Source organism: Aethalodelphis obliquidens, unplaced genomic scaffold (genome assembly GCF_003676395.1).
Source record: "Aethalodelphis obliquidens isolate GAN/ISIS:26980383/991018 unplaced genomic scaffold, ASM367639v1 scaffold83, whole genome shotgun sequence".
NCBI classification, from domain to species: Eukaryota; Metazoa; Chordata; class Mammalia; order Artiodactyla; family Delphinidae; genus Aethalodelphis; species Aethalodelphis obliquidens.
In genome coordinates this window covers 7,067,076-7,087,273 of record NW_020838027.1, presented here as the reverse complement: position 1 = coordinate 7,087,273, position 20,198 = coordinate 7,067,076, and the positions used below count along the sequence as shown (strand labels likewise).

The following is a 20,198-nucleotide window of genomic DNA, read 5'->3' as shown; positions in this document are numbered from 1 at the left end:
TCCTTAGATCCCTGTTATTCATTATACACATGCACAATTCCACTCTATTCATTGTGAAAACAGCTATTCCAATTGAATGTGCTACCAGTCAGCTTTGCTTTCAATTCCACTTCTTCAAGCGTACACTGTCTTTTTTGCTCATCATCTTAAACAGCAACTTATGAAACTATTCATCTAGTTTTGTTTCATACTGGGATAGAGATTTCAATATAAATATTTTGGGTAAGTTTTGAATTAAGTGTATGATTAAACATTAAAAGCCGGGCTTCCCTGGTGGCGCAGTGGTTGAGAATCTGCCTGCTAATGCAGGGGACACGGGTTCGAGCCCTGGTCTGGGAGGATCCCACATGCCGCGGAGCAACTAGGCCCGTGAGCCACAACTACTGAGCCTGCGCGTCTGGAGCCTGTGCTCCGCAACGAGAGGCCGCGATAGTCAGAGGCCCACGCAACACGACAAAGAGTGGCCCCCACTTGCCACAACTAGAGAAAGCCCTCGCACAGAAAACGAAGACCCAACACAGCAAAAATAAATAAATTAATTAATAAACTCCTACCCCCAACATCTTAAAAAAAAAATTAAAAGCCAATAAATAATGAGTTAACCTTAGAATAGCAATGAGGTTGGGAACAATTTTTATTCCTACATTTTTTAGATTAAAATGTATTATGTATTAAAAGGCTGCTACTGTTGTCAAGGCAGAGTGAGAAAGTGCTGAGGGCTGATTATTCTCCCAAGTTGAAAGATTCCTTTGGGATATTAATAATCTCCTTGCCAGTAATTAAGCGGGAAATCTCTCATGTAGCCTGCTCTACACCTGTGCTTTTTGAAACTAGTTTGGCTACATGATAAGTACTAGGTGTTTTCATCCTCAGGAAATAAGGATAGGCTTATCTGCTGACTGGCATTTCTTTTTCTTCCATCCTTTACTATTCCAGAGGACTTACCAGGACCTCTGGAATCACTTTAAAGCTAACAAATTTTAAGAATTTAAACTGGAAGTTTCCAGTGAAGGAGCTATTTGTACACAATTAAAAAGCGACACAGTCTCTGTGCCAAAAATCAAGGATGCACTCAAAGATTAAGACAGATGAGTTACTAGAACACGGGAGACAGCCTGAAAGAGCTTTCATTTAGCCAAATTTCAAAGAAAAAAAAACGACTAACAATGCAAAAAAAAAGCTCATTATTCTATAATGATAATGGAGAAGGGGGGCTCATTTGCTATCACTTGAGGAACTATTACATAAATCTGTATTCTAAAAACTGGTAGGGACTTCCCTGGTGGCGCAATGGTTAAGAATCCGCCTGCCAATGCAGGGGACGCGGGTTCGAACCCTGGTCGGGAAACTAAGATCCACAGGCCACAGGACAACTAAGCCTGCGTGCTACAACTACTGAGCCCATGTGCCACAACTACTGAAGCCTGCGCGCCTAGAGCCCCTGCTCTGCAACAAGAAAAGCTACCAAAATAAGAAGCCCACGCTCTCCGCAACTAGAGAAAGCCCACACGCAGCAACAAAGACCCAATGCAGCCAAAAATAAATAAATTTATTAAAAAATAAAGAAATAAAAACTGGTAAATAATGAGGAAAAACTACATTTATGCCCCCATTTCAGGAGGAGCTATTTATCACCAGTAGGAAAAGGTCTTCTCTAGAGAAGAAGGTCAATTAATATAGAAGGAATAGCAAAATTAGAAAAATCACCATTTTGCAAATCCCAATGAAATATCAAAATATCATTATAAGGGGGGCTTCCCTGGTGGCGCAGTGGATGAGAGTCCTCCTGTCGATGCAGGGGACACGGGTTCGTGCCCCGGTCCGGGAAGATCCCACATGCCGTGGAGCGGCTGGGCCCATGAGCCATGGCCGCTGAGCCTGCGTGTCCGGAGCCTGTGCTCCGCAACGGGAGAGGCCACAACAGTGAGAGGCCTGCGTACCGCAAAAAAAAATAATAATAATAATCATTATAAGGAAAGGTGGATGGGGTATCTGTATAGTGCCAAAATATCAAAGAATTGCTAGGCAAAAGATAAAAATAGATTTTTCTAACAGACCATGCAGACACTACCTGTCCCAGTGATCAAACTTATCCTGGACAGTGGCACAGACTATCATTTTGGGCCTCCTGGAAGAACGCACTGTGAAGCATCCATGGTCAACTAAGAGGTAACTGTGTGCACAAAACACATGAACTCTATCTAATGATGCCAACTCGCAGGAAGCTTCAGGAGGCAGACATCACAAGAAAACTATCACACAAATCCAGGATATGAGACATTGTTCTGATCACTTCAAAAAGTTGATGTCACTTTAGAAATAAAGATGGGAAGAATGTCTAGAGTCAGAAAGACTAAGTAGACATTATATCCAAATACAATGCATGAACCTTATAGAGCCTGATTTGAAAATAACTGAAAAAGGTATTTTGGAATCAACTGCGACAATCTGATTCTAGAGTATATATGAGATGATATTAAAGAGTTTACTTTTCTTAGGTGTGCTAATTGTGTTGGCTGATAGGGAACAACATCCTTATTTTTTGGCCTCAGATACTGAAATATTTAGGGGTGAACATTAAGATAGCTACTTGTATTCAAAAGATAATGACTCTCTCAAAAAGCTGTGTGTAATGTACATAATGTTTATACATACTAGGAGAAAGAGATATTAAAGAACTATGACAGGGGGTTACTATTGAACACTCAATCTAGGTAGCAAGAATATACCTGTTCATAATTCTAGTCTTTCAGCTTTTCTCTTCGTTTAAAATTCTTAATGAAAACCCGATTTGGAGGGGAGAATCCAAGACGTATCAAATTCTTAAGTATTCTCTAAAGAGAACTGATGCTGGTCATTCCAGTTTCAAAATCTCTGGGTTTTACTGCTCAGCTTTTCATTTTTTTTTTTTTTAAATGCTTTCTCATCCTTTCTCTCACCAAAAGCCCATTTACTATTCTGCCAGTGACCCATCTCCCTTGCCATTTATGTTTCAAGTGCTACTACTGCAGTAAAAACTTTATATTAGTTCATCTTGGAAGGCGGAAGAGGGAAGACTAACTGAAAGCTAAAGTAACTTGCCAAAGGCAGTCAAAACCAAATCTAGGACAAGAAATCTAACCTGTTCTTTCTCAGGCTGTGAGTTCTACTTAGAAAAAGCAAGGAGTCAGCGTAAGAGATTTATAACTTCTGAGCTCCCTACTTCCAGCTAAATTCACATAACAAACTTTAGTTGTTTAGGTCAATAATCCAGAATGCTAATCCATTACTTAACTGACAAAGCTATTAAATTCACCACCACATGTAAAATAAAAGGGGCTATATTAACAAAAAAGACGAGACAATTCTGAACGTTTTAAAATACTCAACTCACTATAAATCTATTTATCAATTAATCTACTTTAGGACATTAAAAAAAGATTGCAGCAAGAGGGCTTAAGTCACACGGACCTGGTGCCTACTATAAATGCAAAACTGTCGTCACATGAGAATTGTCCTCCTAAGCTTTTTTTTTAAAAAATCACTGGCTTGGGGCTTCCCTGGTGGCGCGGTGGTTGAGAGTCCGCCTGCCGATGCAGGGGACACGGGTTTGTGCCCTGGTCCGGGAAGATCCCACAAGTCGTGGAGCGGCTGGGCCCGTGAGCCATGGCCGCTGAGCCTGCAAGTCCTGAGCCTGTGCTCCGCCAACGGGAGAGGCCACAACAATGAGAGGCCCGCGTACAGCAAAAAAAAAAAAAAAAAAAAAATCACTGGCTTGGGACTTCCCTGGCGGTCCAGTGGTAAAGAATCCGCCTTCCAATGCACGGGACGCGGGTTCGATCCATGGTCGGGAAACTAAGGTCCTACATGCCGCGCAGCAACTAAGCCTGCGCACCCCAACTATTGAGCTCTCGCATCTCAACAAGAAAGCCCAAGTGCCGCAAACTACAGAGCCCATGCGCTCCGGAGCCCACATGTCACAACTAGAGAGAAGCCCGCGCGCTGCAAAGAAGAGCCTGCGCGCCATAAGGCAAGATCCCGCATGCCTCAATGAAGATCCCATGTGCCGCAACTAAGACCCGACGCAGGCAGGGGGGATAAATAAATGAATATTTAAAAAGTTATCACCTTAAAAAAATCACTGGCTAGTTTCCCCCACCAGGTCCCAAAAATGTAGGATGAAAAGTAATTACCCAAATTTTGAGGAGAATAGGACAAGTGGTAATGGAAATTTACAGTACCAAGGGTCAGATAATTCTCAAAAGAGTTATATACAACACTAAAAAGTCTTTATTAAGGCTGGGTTAGAACTCATACATCTAAGTTATCAAATATCAAAAACAAGAATAAAAGAATCCATTCTTTTGAGAATATACATGCCTTTTCTATCTGCTTACCTGCTTCCTACGAAGATATATTTTATGTTTCCTATCAAACTACCCCTGTTTAACATCCTCAGCAATCCTTCTCCTGTCCAATTTGTTTCCAAGCCTTATCTCACTATTAATCCCAGGTAGCAAGAAAATTTTTCTCTTCAATGGTATGCTCTTTGGGGAACGATAAGGAACCAATAAAATTCCTTTCCCAGGTCCATCAGTGGTACTGGAAGAAACAAAAGGAAGTCTACTGTAACAGTGTGCCTCATTATCACTGAGCAATGCCACTTTGCAGCTGACCATCATGTGTTTGAAAAAAAGAGAGAAAAGGAAAAAGAGATGAGGAAAGTCAGATTACGACTCTCTGTTTTAAAAACATCTTTTATTGAAGGTAATGACTGGCCAGCTTCTGCTCTAAGTACCTTTAAAAAATACAGAATCTGAGGGTCAAGACAACTGACCCTACCCCAAAAAGCAGGTAGGACGTATCAAATGTAGAGAAAATGTGATGCCACTAGCTAAATAATTCTAATTAATTTTATAAATGCTGGCATTCAAGCTCTGCATGTTTGAGTACATTCTCTTTACCTTTTCTGTAGATAGAAAAAAATGGCTCAGAAGAAAATACTTCATGAAAGTGATAAAAAGATAAAATACCCTTAAAGGACTCATCCACTTATCCACTCATTCTTTTATTCATTCAAAAACATTGAGCATCTATTTTAAGATACTCTGAGCCTTGGGATAAAGTCCTAGCCCCACTTAAACAGTTTTGAGGAGGATGATGGGGGAAAGTGCATGTTAAGTATTTGATAAAGATTGGCACATAGTAAGTGGTTAATAATTGTTAGTGGCTATCAATTACTCTTAGTTTACAATGGTGGGTTGGGGTAGGCTGACGGCACATGTGGTAGCTGTTGATTCTTCATCTTTTTTTTCTCAACTCCCAAGCAAACTTGATTTATTTGATAACTGATGCATAAGGTCTCAGTATTAGAAGCAAGAAGACATATTTCTATTTTGCTAACATGAAAACTTTATGAATTTTTTTCTATTATCCAAATATGAAATGTTATTATCTAACCAAAATTACATTTTCTTCCCCCATAAGATAGTAATCTATACTGAAATAGTTTAAAAGAAAACTGTATAGAAGAAAACTGGGGAAATGTATCATTTAGGTCGCTATTAATGAATCCAGCCATAAAAAGTTACAGCAGTCTCCCAGCAACAGACTAATGTAAAAAAGGGGAGAGTGTAAGCAAAGTATCTTTGTGATGTCCTTTAAATGTCAAGTCCCTGTCCACTTTGGTTTTCTCCTTTGTTTTGTTTTTGCGGTTCGCGGGCCTCTCACCGTTGTGGCCTCTCCCGTTGTAGAGCACAGGCTCCGGACACACAGGCTCAGCGACCATGGCTCACGGGCCCAGCCGCTCCACGGCATGTGGGATCTTCCTGGACCGGGGCACGAACCCATGTCCCCTGCAACAGCAGGCAGACTCTAAGCCACTGCGCCACCGGGGAAGCCCCCTGTCCACTTTGAAAAAGAGTAATAAACTTTTTAACAGTGGCTCCAGGTTAAAGACATTTATATCAGTCTGTTCTAACCTCCTTTTGGCAATCGAGAGCAGGTGACCTAACTACATGATATCTAGAAATTTCTCTACTTGTCAAGGAGAGAATTTACCAGCAGACTTAATTTAGCAGTATAAAGACAACCAGTCTGACCAACTGCAAAAGAGTTTAGTTTAAAAACTAAATCAGCCAGGATAGCTAGATCTAACTAGTTCTAAAGCAGAAGCTGTTTTCATTATATCACAAGAATTCCCTCCAAAGCCCTAGCAGCATGACAGCTGGAAGACTCCTTTCAACAAGAATATACTCTAATGGTTAGGTTAGACCTATAATCCTAAATACTGGAAAGCCCCTGAATTTTGTTACTTGCCTTGAAGGAAGAATTTAGAGATTTGAGCTCCTCATCATTCCTTTGCTTTAAGTTCCCCAATGCCTTCAGAAGGCCATTCAGTATCAGGTTTCCAAATCCCTCATACTCTTTAAAAAAAGTTGCCTGTGGCAGTACCTAACAGATTCCAAGGCTTTATCTTCAAAAAGACCATGATTCCAAGTGAATAAAAGTAATTACTTAATTACCAGTTTCACCACTGTGTACCATGGGTTAGGAGATTCCCACTCTGAAATAAAAAAGGTAGTATTAATTGATTTCTGCCCTATCTATGCCAAGTAACCATGTCTCTGAGCATCTATTTTTGGCAATATGCTCTCTGGAATTAATTTCTGTCACGGGGAAGGTTATTTGATTTGTAAGCAATTAAAATATCTCTAGTTAACTTGAGCAAGAAACAACCTATAATCTCATCAAAGTGCCATACCAAAAATGATTAAATTCCAAACTTTCTCCTTCCATCCTTGAGTCAAAAATTTCATCAGTTCAAACGTTCTCTCCATTTATTTTAATTTTATTAAGAAAACTCCTAAACAGAAAATAAAAATACTATAATGAATCCAATGTACCATCACCTACTTTCAACCTTGTTGAGAGTCACAGTAGTCTAGCGCATCCCTGTCCTCTTGAACCCTTTCTTTTCCCTAAAGGTAACCACACTTGGAAAATTATGATTTATCCTTCTATTAACTATTTTTTAAACCAGCAAAAGTTACAGTCACATACCCATCCTCCCCTTAGAAAACAGTATACGCCCTTTTTCCTAACAATAATTTCACTTAACAATGTTGTATTTTATGAAGTAGGTTTTCAGCATGTATCTCAAAATAAGGACTCTTGGGCACATACATTTTCTTAACTGGGACACAAGAAGCACTAATCAAAAAATAAGAAAAAATAAACCATACTTAATTAAATTTAAAAACTTTCACTGACCAGAAGATGCCATTAACAGAGTAAAAAAGGCAAGCCACAGAGTGACAGAAGATATTCACAGTACATGTATCCGGTAAGAGACTTTTCCCCAGAATATAATACAAGACTACAAAACAAAAAGAGACACACACCAATTAAAAATGAGTACAGGGGCTTCCCTGGTGGTGCAGTGGTTGAGAGTCCACCTGCCGATGCAGGGGACACGGGTTCGTGCCCCGGTCTGAGAAGATTCCACATGCCACGGAACGGCTGGGCCTGTGAGCCATGGCCGCTGAGCCTGCGCCTCCAGGGCTCTGGACCCGTGGAGGCAGAGGCCAAAACAGGAAGAGACCCGCGACCCCGAAAGCACAATAGGCTGATTAAGAGTACAGAGAGGATTCCGGGAAGATGGAGGAGTAGGGAGCATCAGGACTCTGTCTCGCCACCTAAACAACAAATGCATTGTCAATCTGTTGAAGGATAATGAAGGAAAATACTGGCATGGTAAGTGCAGTTAATTTTCATCGATTTCAGCTCTAGAAAAGTAGCAACTACCCATCCCCCATTCTTTAGCAATACTGCACTTGGTTCTGGAGCAGCTGACATGCCTTGCAGGAGCCAGGGTGGTCTATTAGGACGCTGCCCTCCAAATATCCGGCATCTCTGCTCTGATGGCTGGATGCAGCTTCTGATCAGAGGTGCAGACAAAGAGGCCAGTAGCCATTTTTGTTGTACCACTCCTCCCACTTTTACAAGCCCCTCCCCTTCCAGCTGAAGTAACTTCCAGGGGACTTATTTATTTCTTCAAATATCCTCTTTGCCCCTTTGTCCCTTGTAATTTTTCCCCTCAGAAGCCATACACTAAACACTAGGACATTCAACTGCAAATATGGGGAAAATTAAAAAGTGACTGCAAGTACCTAGGCAAAGGTTCAGAAAAGACCTTAGAAGACATTAAGATTGCACCTTAGGCTGATCTGAGGTACAGAGACAGCCTATGACAATCAAAACAACAAAAACAGTAAACAAAAACCAGCAAACCCTGGGGAAGGGGGAGACTGATTTCCAGAGTTTCCACATTAGATTCAAATGTACAGAATTCAACAAAAACTCACAAGGCATAGAGAAAAACCAAGAAAGTATGGCCACTAAAAGGAATGAAATAAATCAACAGATACCATTCCTGAAGTCCTAATTAATGGCAGAGAGATTAGACAAAGACATTAAAAGAAACTACCTTAAACATGCTCAAAGAACTAAAGAAAGATGTGAAGAAAGTCAAAGAAACAATGTGTGAACAAAATGTTAATACCAGTAGACAGAAAACATAAAAAAGAAACCAATAAGTAATTCTGGAGCTGAAAGGTACAATAACAGAAATGAGAATTCACTTAGAGAGATTCAAAGCAGATATGAGCAGACAGAAGAATCAGTGAACTTACACATTGTGGGAGTCCCAGGAAGGTTGGGGCGGGGAGGTGGGCGGGGGGGGGTGTTGTGCAGAGATAATATTTGATGAAATAGTGACTGAACACCTCCCAAATTTGATGAAAGACATGAATATAAACATGTAAGAAGCTCAACAGTCTCCACCTTATGAACTCAAACAGACACATGTTGATACACTATACTTAAACTTTCAAAACCCAGGACAAAGAGAGAATTTTGAAAAAAGCAAGACAGAAGCAAATCATCACATTCTATGGATCCTCAATAAAATTATCAGCAGATTTCTCATCAGAAACTTTGGAGGCCAGAAGACAGGGGTCTAATACGTTCACAGTGCTAAAAGAAAAACTGCCAACCGAAACTCCTACATCCAGCAAAACTCTAATTCAAAAAAGAGGTAGAAACTACCACTGGCATTTTTCACAGAACTAGAACAAAAAATTTCACAATTTGTATGGAAACACAAAAGACCCCAAATAGCCAAAGCAACCTTGAGAAAGAAAAATGGACCTGGAGGAATCAGGCTTCCTGACTTCAGACTATACTACAAAGCTACAGTAATCAAGACAGTATGGTACTGGCACAAAACCAGAAATATAGATCAATGGAACAGGATAGAAAGCCCAGAGATAAACCCACGCACATATGGTCGCCTTATCTTTGACAAAGGAGGCAAAAACGTACAATGGAGAAAAGACAGCCTCTTCAATAAGTGGTGCTGGGAAAACTGGACAGCTACATGTAAAAGTATGAAATTAGAACACTCCCTAACACCATACACAAAAATAAACTCAAAATAGATTAAAGACCTAAATGTAAGGCCAGACACTATCAAACACTTAGAGGAAAACATAGGCAGAACACTCTATGACATACATCACAGCAAGATCCTTTTTGACCCACCTCCTAGAGAAATGGAAATAAAAACAAAAATAAACAAATGGGACCTAATGAAACTTCAAAGCTTTTGCACAGCAAAGGAAACCATAAACAAGACGAAAAGACAACCCTCAGAATGGGAGAAAATATTTGCAAATGAAGCAACTGACAAAGGATTAATCTCCAAAATTTACAAGCAGCTCATGCAGCTCAATATCAGAAAAACAAACAACCCAATCCAAAAGTGAGCAGAAGACCTAAATAGACATTTCTCCAAAGAAGATATACAGATTGCCAACAAACACATGAAAGAATGTTCAACATCATTAATCATTACAGAAATGCAAATTAAAACTACAATGAGATATCATTTCACACCGGTCAGAATGGCCATCATCAAAAAACCTACAAACAATAAATGCTGGAGAGGGTGTGGAGAAAAGGGATCCCTCTTGCACTGCTGGTGGGAATGTGAATTGGTACAGCCACTATGGAGAACAGTATGGAGGTTCCTTAAAAAACTAAAAATAGAACTACCATACGACCCAGCAATCCCACTACTGGCCATATACCCTGAGAAAACCATAATTCAAAAAGAGACATGGGGCTTCCCTGGTGGTGCAGTGGTTGAGAGTCCGCCTGCCGATGCAGGGGACACGGGTTCATGCCCCAGTCTGGGAAAGTCCCACATGCCACGGAGCAGCTAGGCCCGTGAGCCATGGCCACTAGGCTTGCGTGCCCGGAGCCTGTGTTCTGTAACGGGAGAGGCCACAACAGTGAGAGGCCTGCGTACCCAAAAAAAAAAAAAAGAGACATGTACCAAAATGTTCATTGCAGCTCTATTTACAATAGCCAGGACATGGAAGCAACCTAAGTGTCCATCAACAGATGAATGGATAAAGAAGATGTGGCACATATATACAATGGAATATTACTCAGCCATAAAAAGAAACGAAATTGAGTTATTTGTAGTGAGGTGGAGGGACCTAGAGTCTGTCATACAGAGTGAAGTAAGTCAGAAAGAGAAAAACAAATAACGTATGCTAACACATATATATGGAATCTAAGAAAAAACAAAGGTCATGAAGAACCTAGGGGCAAGACGGGAATAAAGACACAGACCTACTAGAGAATGGACTTGAGGATATGGGGAGGGGGAAGGGTAAGCTGTGACAAAGTGAGAGAGTGGCATGGACATATATACACTACCAAATGTAAAATAGATAGCTAGTGGGAAGCAGCCGCATAGCACAGGGAGAGCACAGCACAGGGAGATCAACTCGGTGCTTTGTGACCACCTAGAGGGGTGGGATAGGAGGGTGGGAGGGAGGGAGACGCAAGAGGGAAGAGATATGGGAACATACGTATGTGTATAACTGATCCACTTTTTTATAAAGCAGAAACCAACACACCATTGTAAAGCAATTATACTCCAATAAAGAGGTTAAAAAAAAAAAAGAGGGAGAATTTAAGACATTCACAGAAAAGCAAAAGTTGAGGGAGTTCGTGAACCTGTAAGGTGAAATGAAAGGACATCTACCAGTAACTCAAATTCGTATGGAAAAATAAATATCTCAATAAAGGTAAATAAATGGGCAATTAGAAAAGCTAACATTACTGTAACAATAGTTTGTAACTGTACTTCAGAATTTAGAGATCAATATAATTCAAGAAAAAATAAACAATCATTAGTATAAAAGCTAGTATTGCTATAACTTTCGTTTGTAACTCCAACTCTTGTTTTCTATATAACTTAAGAGACTGGTGCATTTAAAAGGATTATCATTTTATATTTTTGGCCACAAAATGAATAAAGGTGTAATTTTGTGACATCAACAAATGAAAGGGGTGGAGACAGAGTGGTAAAGGAGCAGAGTGTTTGCATGTTACTGAAGTTTGGCTGGTATAAATTCAAATTAGAGTAGTATAACCTAAGGATGTTAAATGTAATCCCCATGGTAAACGCAAAAAGCAAATGAAATATACACAAAAGGAAATAAAAGGAATGTAAAGATTTCTACAAAAATGTCAACCAAACACAAAAGAAGACACTAATACAGGAGACATCAATAAAATCGGCAAAACTTTATCTAGATGGACTAAGAAAACGAGGGAAGACTCAAGTTACTAAACTCAGAAATCAAAGGGGGAACATTACTACCGATTCTACAGAAATAAAAAATATTATAGGAGAATGCAGCAGTCCCCTTATCTACAGTTACCACAGTTAACTGTGGTCCAGAAATATTAAGGTGTACTGAAATATATGAGCAAAGACAAAGAAACAGCAATGAGCACAAATGACATTGAGCTTTCATAGTGAACATACTGACCCAAGGCAAACAATACAGACTAATAAGAGACAAGGTTGGACAAATGGTCTATCTGCAGCATTTACAGCAGAGTTAACAATATGTGAGAAGAGGAATTTTATTCTAATTTATCCACTTAATTCTTCAAGAGTCTGTTTCCTCACCTGTAAAATGATAATATTACCTTCCTTACAAGATGGTATGAGATTTAAATAATTCAAAATATGCGAAATGTAAAAAAAAAACCTAGAAACTCCTGGATTTATGGGACATGCATCAATGAAAAGTCTTTAAAATAAGATTAGATTTAATGTTATAGGGAAGTAGAGAGTTTCTGAAGGTTTTATCATGTTAAGATGATAAAAGTAGTGTTTAATGAATGAGAAAGGGCTAGAAAGGAAAAGACTTTTGAAAAAGACTTAGAGGGCTGCTGCAGCATTAAAATTTGGGGCCCTAAGATCCTGACCCAGGACAGTAAGAAGTAGAAGTCAGAATAGCTGTGGCTTGGGGGGAAAAAAGCAACAGAATTTTGTGGCATAAATGGCTCTTAAGGATGCATTAGGTCAAAAGAGACAGAGACAGAAAAGCTGAAATAAGCCCATGAGTGAAATTACCTTAAAAGCAGATCTGTACTCTGCATTATTAATTCTCACAATAACCACCTCTCCCTAATAGAAAGGACCAATTTAACTGTAACAAATCCTTTTACAGAGCTTAAAGATTCCTGCAAGTCAGTCCTAAAGAATTTCTACACATTTCCAAAATATCTTCCCCTAGTAATCTGAAAACAATATGAACTACTGAAAATATTAAAAATACTTATCACCAATTAAGTCAAATCATTTGGACACTTTTATCCAGAAAGAAAAGCTGTATTTAACACCACACATATAAAGCATCTTATAAAGAAAAAAGAAAATGAGAATTACACATGGATTTTGATCAATTTACTAAAAGGACCCTGATGGGGTACAAATTCCCCCATAGAGGCACCTTATAAACAAGGCATTTTAAAAATAGAAAACAATGATGGAAGAAAACTAGTAGGTTATCTTTAATTTCCCTCCCAACTATTTCCTAAATAATACAATAAGGGATTTAACAAATACCGGTGTTGCCATTTCTTCCATAAAATATACTAGATTTTTAGACTAGATGATACTTAGTAATAATAAGGCTATTAACAAATCCTTTGCCCTAATTATTCCTAAAATACACAGAGTCACCAAATTCTAAGTAAAAATGCAAAGAAGTTACTTAACTGTAGACTTACCCAGGTTTCCTTGCTCGACTGTTAGCACCACCTCATCCATCACCACAGCCCTAAAGTCCAGTTCCTCCTCACAACATTTGGCCTTTAATGCTCGTAAGATCTCTTTTTGGGGATAGTCTTCCCTGATTCGACGATCTGTCAAAAACCACAACTTGGCGGCCACAGAGCTACACATCTTGCTCTGCCTGTTCTTCCTTTTCTGGGATTACTTCCTCCTGAATACAGGCTCCTTCTAGCTGGAAGAGAAGATATACATACAAAGTAAATCGAGAAACTACTCAATTTTTTGCTTTCACACAAATCACACCATGATTATATACTAGCTATGAAAAACAGGAACTATACCCTGTCTTCTCCGTCACTACAAACTCGAACAAATTATGTATATTCATGTATCTATAGCTATTGTTCAATTATCTTCTTTTATTTCATATATGTATAGTTTCTTATAAACATTTATAGGTATGCTTAAAAATCAGATGGTAGCACATATTACTAGATGAGCATCAACAATGATGTCATTCACATAGCAACTTTAGTCAAAATAAGTAATTTGAGAATGTGGGGGGAAAAATTTGAATAACTGCCAAAGTTATTTAAATAAATGCCAAAGTTCATTCACTAAAATTTGTTTTTCAGTCAGGAGACAGTATGCTCTTACTCACTGTTTTTATTCTATTTTTAAACAGAATTTTTCTTAAACAAACATAGCTTGTTTACTAGAATGTCACCAAGAGTTCTGCTTCTCAGGGTTTATATCATGAGCAAGACAACTGAAAGTCATTTTCATGAGAAGAAGAAAAAAGTTACAAGTTTTACTAACAAGCATAATAGGTGATTTCTACTATTATCCCAGATGACATGGCAAACCTAACACAGAAGGACAGGACAAGGGCAAGGAATAGAGGAAGCAATGGCCATACAGATGGACGGCTTCCAGCATCACAGCAGCTGGAACTGGTCCCTTATGCACCGTTCACGTGCTTTCCACAGTCTCAGCCAGAAGGGCCTGCTCCACAGATGCACACAGTAAGAGCAGAACATCATGGGACAGAGGCACTACCACACACACACACACGCACACACACACCACCCCCTCCCTCAAGACCTTGACCTGTCCTGCCTACCACACTCACCCACCTGCCTGGGGACCCACAGTCTCAAAGGCATCAGGGGACTGGAGCTCAATTCACACATGAGGAACATGGGATGTGGCCTTCCAGGAGAATGGAAAGGGTCTCACTCAGAAGGAAAAGCTCCACAAGTCACACCAGAGCATCTAATGTAGAGATGTCCAGTTTCCCTTGAGAGGGGAACTATAAAAATGCCCTTAAAATGTTTACAATTGGGTAGGTTTTGAAGCAACCGTCATTGACCTCCAATACTCCGAAGCCACGTCTGTGCCTCCCCTGACACTTAGTTCTTGACCACTGTCTGTTCTATGATTGACTTCATTGCATGAAATTGCACTGCATTACTAGGGTAGTTGTGGACCCAGTAGAAATCAGGATGGGATGTTATAGCCACTGGCAACTGGGAAGCAGTTATGGCATGTCAGCTTTCAGGAAAATGCCCAGGCCACAACCGTAACACAACATGGTGTTTTCAGTGATTCTATAACCAGACAATAAAAACACTCCAGGACTGCAATCTCACAGTCATGCAGCAACTCCTAAGAGATGATGCCAATGGGCATATCCATCTTGTCTGGCTTCATGGCCACAGCCCTGATATCCTCATGTAAAGTTTGGGTGTTTCTACACTGGTGTGCAACCAACAACTAACGACAGGCTCATATCAGGCTCCCCATCGCCTTTCATTTTCTTTTTAATGAAAGGGCTTGAAATCCTCATGAACCTAGGGTTCTAAGAAAGAAAATGATTCCCCTCTCTGTCTGGAATACATGAAGCAAAGGTAGAGAGCATCATTGGCCGCAACTGGACCACATTCTTTCAGGGGGGATGCCCACAGCCCCTAATCTGGAACTGGAGGAATGCTCTCGCCTTACAGAAGAAGTGGTACCATGGGAGCTGTCACCTTGTCCTGAACTGAGGTATCTTCAGTTTGATCACGTAGAATACATTTTCTTTATCACCTTCAAAAGATTGTTGCGTTATGCCCTGGTTTTCCTGTAAAAATTTGTAGAGGTATGCGACACTGTATTCCAACTAAGTCTTCCTGTACAAGTAAATGACATCACCAGTTTCTAAAAGACAAAGTGTGCTTAACAACCCTCAGCTGACTGGTGTTGGTATCTTCAAGTAACACCTGTCTAGATTTTTTATCTACTATAATTTTAGTCATCTCCAGAGACCAGTTTATTGCCAGGGAGTGAAAGGGCACAACCTCTTCTCTGCCCAGTGGTCCCCCCCAGTTTCCATGGGAGGATAAGCGGCTGACCATCCTTGGTGCCCAGGGATACTGCTGTAGTGGCTGTTCGCCTTTTTCGGACTGTTCCGTTGGGATTCACATTTAACAATACCCAGGAAACAGGTGAAGACGCCAGCCACAAAGCAGAGGCTCTGCATCTCCAACAGCCCTCCTGGCCTGAAAGGCCACCAATGCATTCCTATAGGCCAGGCAGAGACCAACAGGTTGGTATCTCCTCCCTGACTATGATTTTAAAACATCTACTTTTCTCTTTTTTTTTCCCATCTGTTAATATCAAGGAAAAAGACAAAACAAAAAAGCTGATAAAAAGTCAAAAGCGTTAACAGTAAACCTACACAGCCTAGGAGCACAAAGTATGCCAATAAAAGGTCAGTACTGACGTTCATATCATATCCACTGTTTTAAAAGACAGGAGGGGGCTTCCCTGGTGGCACAGTGGTTGAGAGTCCACCTGCCGATGCAGGGGACATGGGTTCGTGCCCCGGTCCGGGAAGATCCCACATGCCGCGGAGCGGCTGGGCCCGTGAGCCATGGCCGCTGAGCCTGCGCGTCCGGAGCCTGTGCTCCGCAACGGGAGAGGCCACAACAGTGAGAGGCCCGTGTACCACAAAATAAATAAATAAATATATAAAAGACAGGAGGGACTTCCCTGGTGGTCCAGTGGTTGGGACTCTGTGCTTCCACTGCAGGATGCATGGTTTGACCCCTGGTCGGGGAACTAAGATCCCGCAAGCCACATAGCAATCAATCAATCAATGACAGGAAAGAGTCCCCTGTAAAGTAAAATGGTTCCCCTTTTTTCCCCTGACATTTAAAGTAGTAGGTTTGGCTACCCAATAACATATCTGTAGGGAAAGAGTTTATTCTCCAACAGTGTAAGATCAATAGGGCATTTGCAAACGTCCACATATACATAGGAGTTGATTTTTCCTCTTAAAATATAAAAAAAAAAAAATCAGATCTACTAATTCTCTATTTTTTTATTTCTCCAGAAGTACCAAATAATATATAAACATCAGATAATAAATAAATGCTAAACTAGCCTTTTTGAAATAAAGAGAAATCTATAAAATTTAATTTTATAGTAGAGATAGTTTTCCCGTGAAAACTTCTGGATAAGCACACCAATTTTTATGACTGTCATCTTCAAATACTCCAGGCAAGGCTAATTAAATGAGAATCATAAACAAGGTGATTTCTTGTAAGGCCCCCTTCCCAGTGGTAATTATTCTGGTAAAGAAAAAGCAAAATCACAATCTACCATCTGACGATATTAAGGGCATCTCTTACTACTAGAAAAATTCTTTATTCCAGATAAGATATACCAAATGAACTTAGAATCAAAAGACTGAAAAAGAAAATATGTTGGAGGAGAGAATATATACATACTTAAATATAAAAACTAGAATTTACTCAATTTGGCAATAACTACAGCTGTACTTTCAATGACGTCGTTCTGTCCTGGATGAGGATTAGGTTTGCACAGAAAAATAACACATGTGTGAACGGGCACTCTTTCACTATTATTTCCTGTAACTGTTTCCTCCTGACGGCTTTCCCCCTGTACATAATCCCCAGGGCTTCATTCTTAAACCCTTCTTTCCCTTCTCTAGAAAAGTCATTCTCAGTCCAGTTTCAACTACTATCATTGACCTACTAAATATATTTTTCCAACCAGGAGTTCAGCTGAATTTCAGATCTTGTTTCAATATGCCTAAACGGGCATCCTTAACTAAATGCCACCCACTATTGCCTCAGTTAAGCAAGTAAAGTACTGCAGTACATATTTATTGAAAAAGATTCCACAAATCAGTGGACTTGCACAGTTCCAACCCACACTGTTCAAGGGTCAACTCTGTGTGTGTGTGTGATAATATATATACAGATGATAAATATATATATATAAAAAAATATACACACACACATATAATAAATAGATGCCACAGCAGAAGCATAATGTTTAAAGATGTTGAATGACATGCTTATCAAACTCCAAATACTGGGCTATTTTAAAACTAAAAGTTGAATGAACACTATTTCAAATTAAACCTCGGTATTAACAGTAACCATTTTACAGATTAAGAAATGAAGGTTAAGAGAGTTAAGAAATGCACCTAAAAAAAATTTTTTTTAACTAAGTAATACTAAGTAGCATAGCTTATATTTCCAGAGATTTTCTAAATCCCAACAGTCTCCCTCCAAATCATACCACATGCCTATGTTGACTTTAATTGTACCTTTTAACACCTACTTTGTTATGCTTAAGGTTTTAAACCAAGGATCTGTTTATCAAGGCTTTTCTCTCAATCTCAATAAGTTCTAATGCTTCCCCGCCTCCCCAAAAAATCCAAAACACAACAAAACACAATCTGGGATACATATGAAATTTTACCCTCTTTCCTCTCCTTGTCTTATCCAGTGTCTCTTTCGGAGGTGGATCTGAATTACTGTAGGAAATGAGAATGAATGGGAGTAAGAGGCAGAGGGACAAAAGCATTAAGAAGATGAGAGAAAGGTAGGAACACCCCATTGTGTGTGTGGGGGGGGTGTACTTATTAAAGGGGTACAGAACATGAATGATAAAAAGAAAATCTCATAAGTCTCAGAGACAACCGATTAATAGTGTTAAACCTGTTACCCCATCATCCACTAAAACAACGTCCCTTTGAAACTTCGGTAGTTCCTCCACAGGCTCATCCTTTAGCTAAGACGCCACTTTAAAAATATCACTGTCTGGGTGCCATTTTCCTTAGCACATTAACTTGAAGTTAGACTGTAAGGCTGTGAAAGCAGGAGCAGGTTAGGTATTAATCAAAGTTGACTTTACAGTGACAGAAATGGATGACAGTCCCCTACTTATTCTTGAAAGAGTATACCTCAAAAACAGAGCAAATATCTGATTTTCCAAACTTTACATGACACATTCACTCATACTCTCCTTACAGCTCTATCATAATACCTTTTCTTAAAAAAACGATATACAAGATTTTGCATGAAAAATGAGAGGATAACCATTTTCCTATACATACTCAATATGGTCCCTTGTACTCTTTTTCTACTATATCTAAAGATATCAAAGGGAATTTGGATAAAATCCCTTTTGAGTAATTATATGTACCAATTACTGTGTTAGGCAGTTTACTTGTATCTTCTCACTTAATCCTCACAGTCATCCCTGTGACACATTATTGTCCTCACTGGGCAGGTGAGGCTGCACTAGCAGAGAGGTCATTTGTCTAACTTAGAAAGTGGTAGAAGAGCCCAGAGTCCCTTCAAATTCCACACACTCTATGGCAGAGACTGCCACCTGCCTACCAATATCCACTTTCCACTTACTCCTCTGTAATAACAGATCTGATATTTACCTGAGCACAGTGCCATATGACTAAGAGGCTGCATTTGTATTGCGTAGGCCTTTCTGCAACTAGATATGGTCGCAGAGTGCTCAGCCAAAGTACTGCACTCCAACTTCCAGGAAGCATGCTAAAGAGATGTACTCTTCCTCCGCCCCTCCTCCATTCTGCTACCTGGAATGTGGGTGTCATGGCTACACCTCCAACAACCACCTGGACAGAGGACAAGAGTCGACCCTAGGAAAAGTGCAGCTAAGTGTTAGAAGAACTTGAATCCCTGACAACTGCACAGTACTGTGCCCTTAAACTGCTTACTATCTCTTTTTCATGAGGAAGAAATAAACTTCCAACTCCATGATATTTTGGGATTCTTTATTATAGCCAAAAAAGATAAACTACTAAATACACAAAACTAAGCATTCAACTGCATAATACATTCAATTAATATTTGAGTGCCTACTACGCACTCTCCCTAAAGATACCATGGTTAACAAAAGAGACAAACCCCCAGCCCCGATAGAACTAAAAATGATCTGATGATAAAATGTCATGAATAAGAAAAAATGCTCAACATCACTAAGCACTGAAACACAAAACTACCTCACAGGATGGTTACAATAAAAAAACAAAAAAAAACCCCCAAAAAAACAGAAAATAACAAGTGTTGGGGAAGACGTGGAGAAACTGGAAGCCCTGCCAACTGCCGGTGGGAATGTTAAATGGTGCAGCAGCTGCCGAAAACACTACGGAAGTTCCTCAAAAAATTAAAAATGGAATCACCATACAATCCAGCAATTCCACTTTTAGGTATATACCCAAAAGAACTGAAAGCTAAGTCACAAAGAGGTATCTGTACACGTATGTTCAGAGCAGCATTGTTCACAATAACTAAAAGGTGGACGCAACCCACGTGTACATTTGACAGATGAATAATAAGCAAAATGCATGTATCAGAATCCAATGCCTTAAAAAGGCATTGGATTCTGATACATGCTTACAACATGAATGAACCTTGACGACATTATGCCCCACAATCTAAAGTACTCAAATTCACAGAAAGTAGAATGATGGTCCTTAATGGCTGGGGCATTTAAAGATTAGGGAGTTACTGTTTTATGGGTATAGGGTTTCGGTTATGCAGGACGAAAGAGTCTGGAGATGGCCATGGTGATGGCTGCACAATATGAATGTACTTAATACCACTAATCTGTTAAGACGGAAATATTGTGTGTATTTTACAATAAAAAGAAAACTGGAAAAGGAAAAAAACTGTCATGAGCAAATTAACATGCAAATGTTTACACATTCCCA

At 39.7% G+C, this 20,198-nt stretch overlaps 1 protein-coding gene across 8 annotated transcripts in view; it reads right to left on the bottom strand.

The window, feature by feature from the left end:
• The window catches only part of RIMKLB (ribosomal modification protein rimK like family member B), a 132,699-nt gene that overhangs the window by 19,993 nt on the left and 92,508 nt on the right, over positions 1 to 20,198 (bottom strand). For 6 of the 8 annotated variants that reach the window (XM_027093080.1, XM_027093081.1, XM_027093084.1 and 3 more), the window contains one exon: positions 13,144 to 13,379. In XM_027093080.1, the coding sequence (XP_026948881.1) occupies positions 13,144 to 13,318 (175 nt within the window). In that variant the 5' untranslated portion in view covers positions 13,319 to 13,379. Of the gene's footprint in view, positions 1 to 6,742; positions 7,453 to 13,143; positions 13,380 to 20,198 lie in introns of those variants that run through there. The other 2 variants (XM_027093082.1, XM_027093085.1) reach the window with 2 other exon arrangements.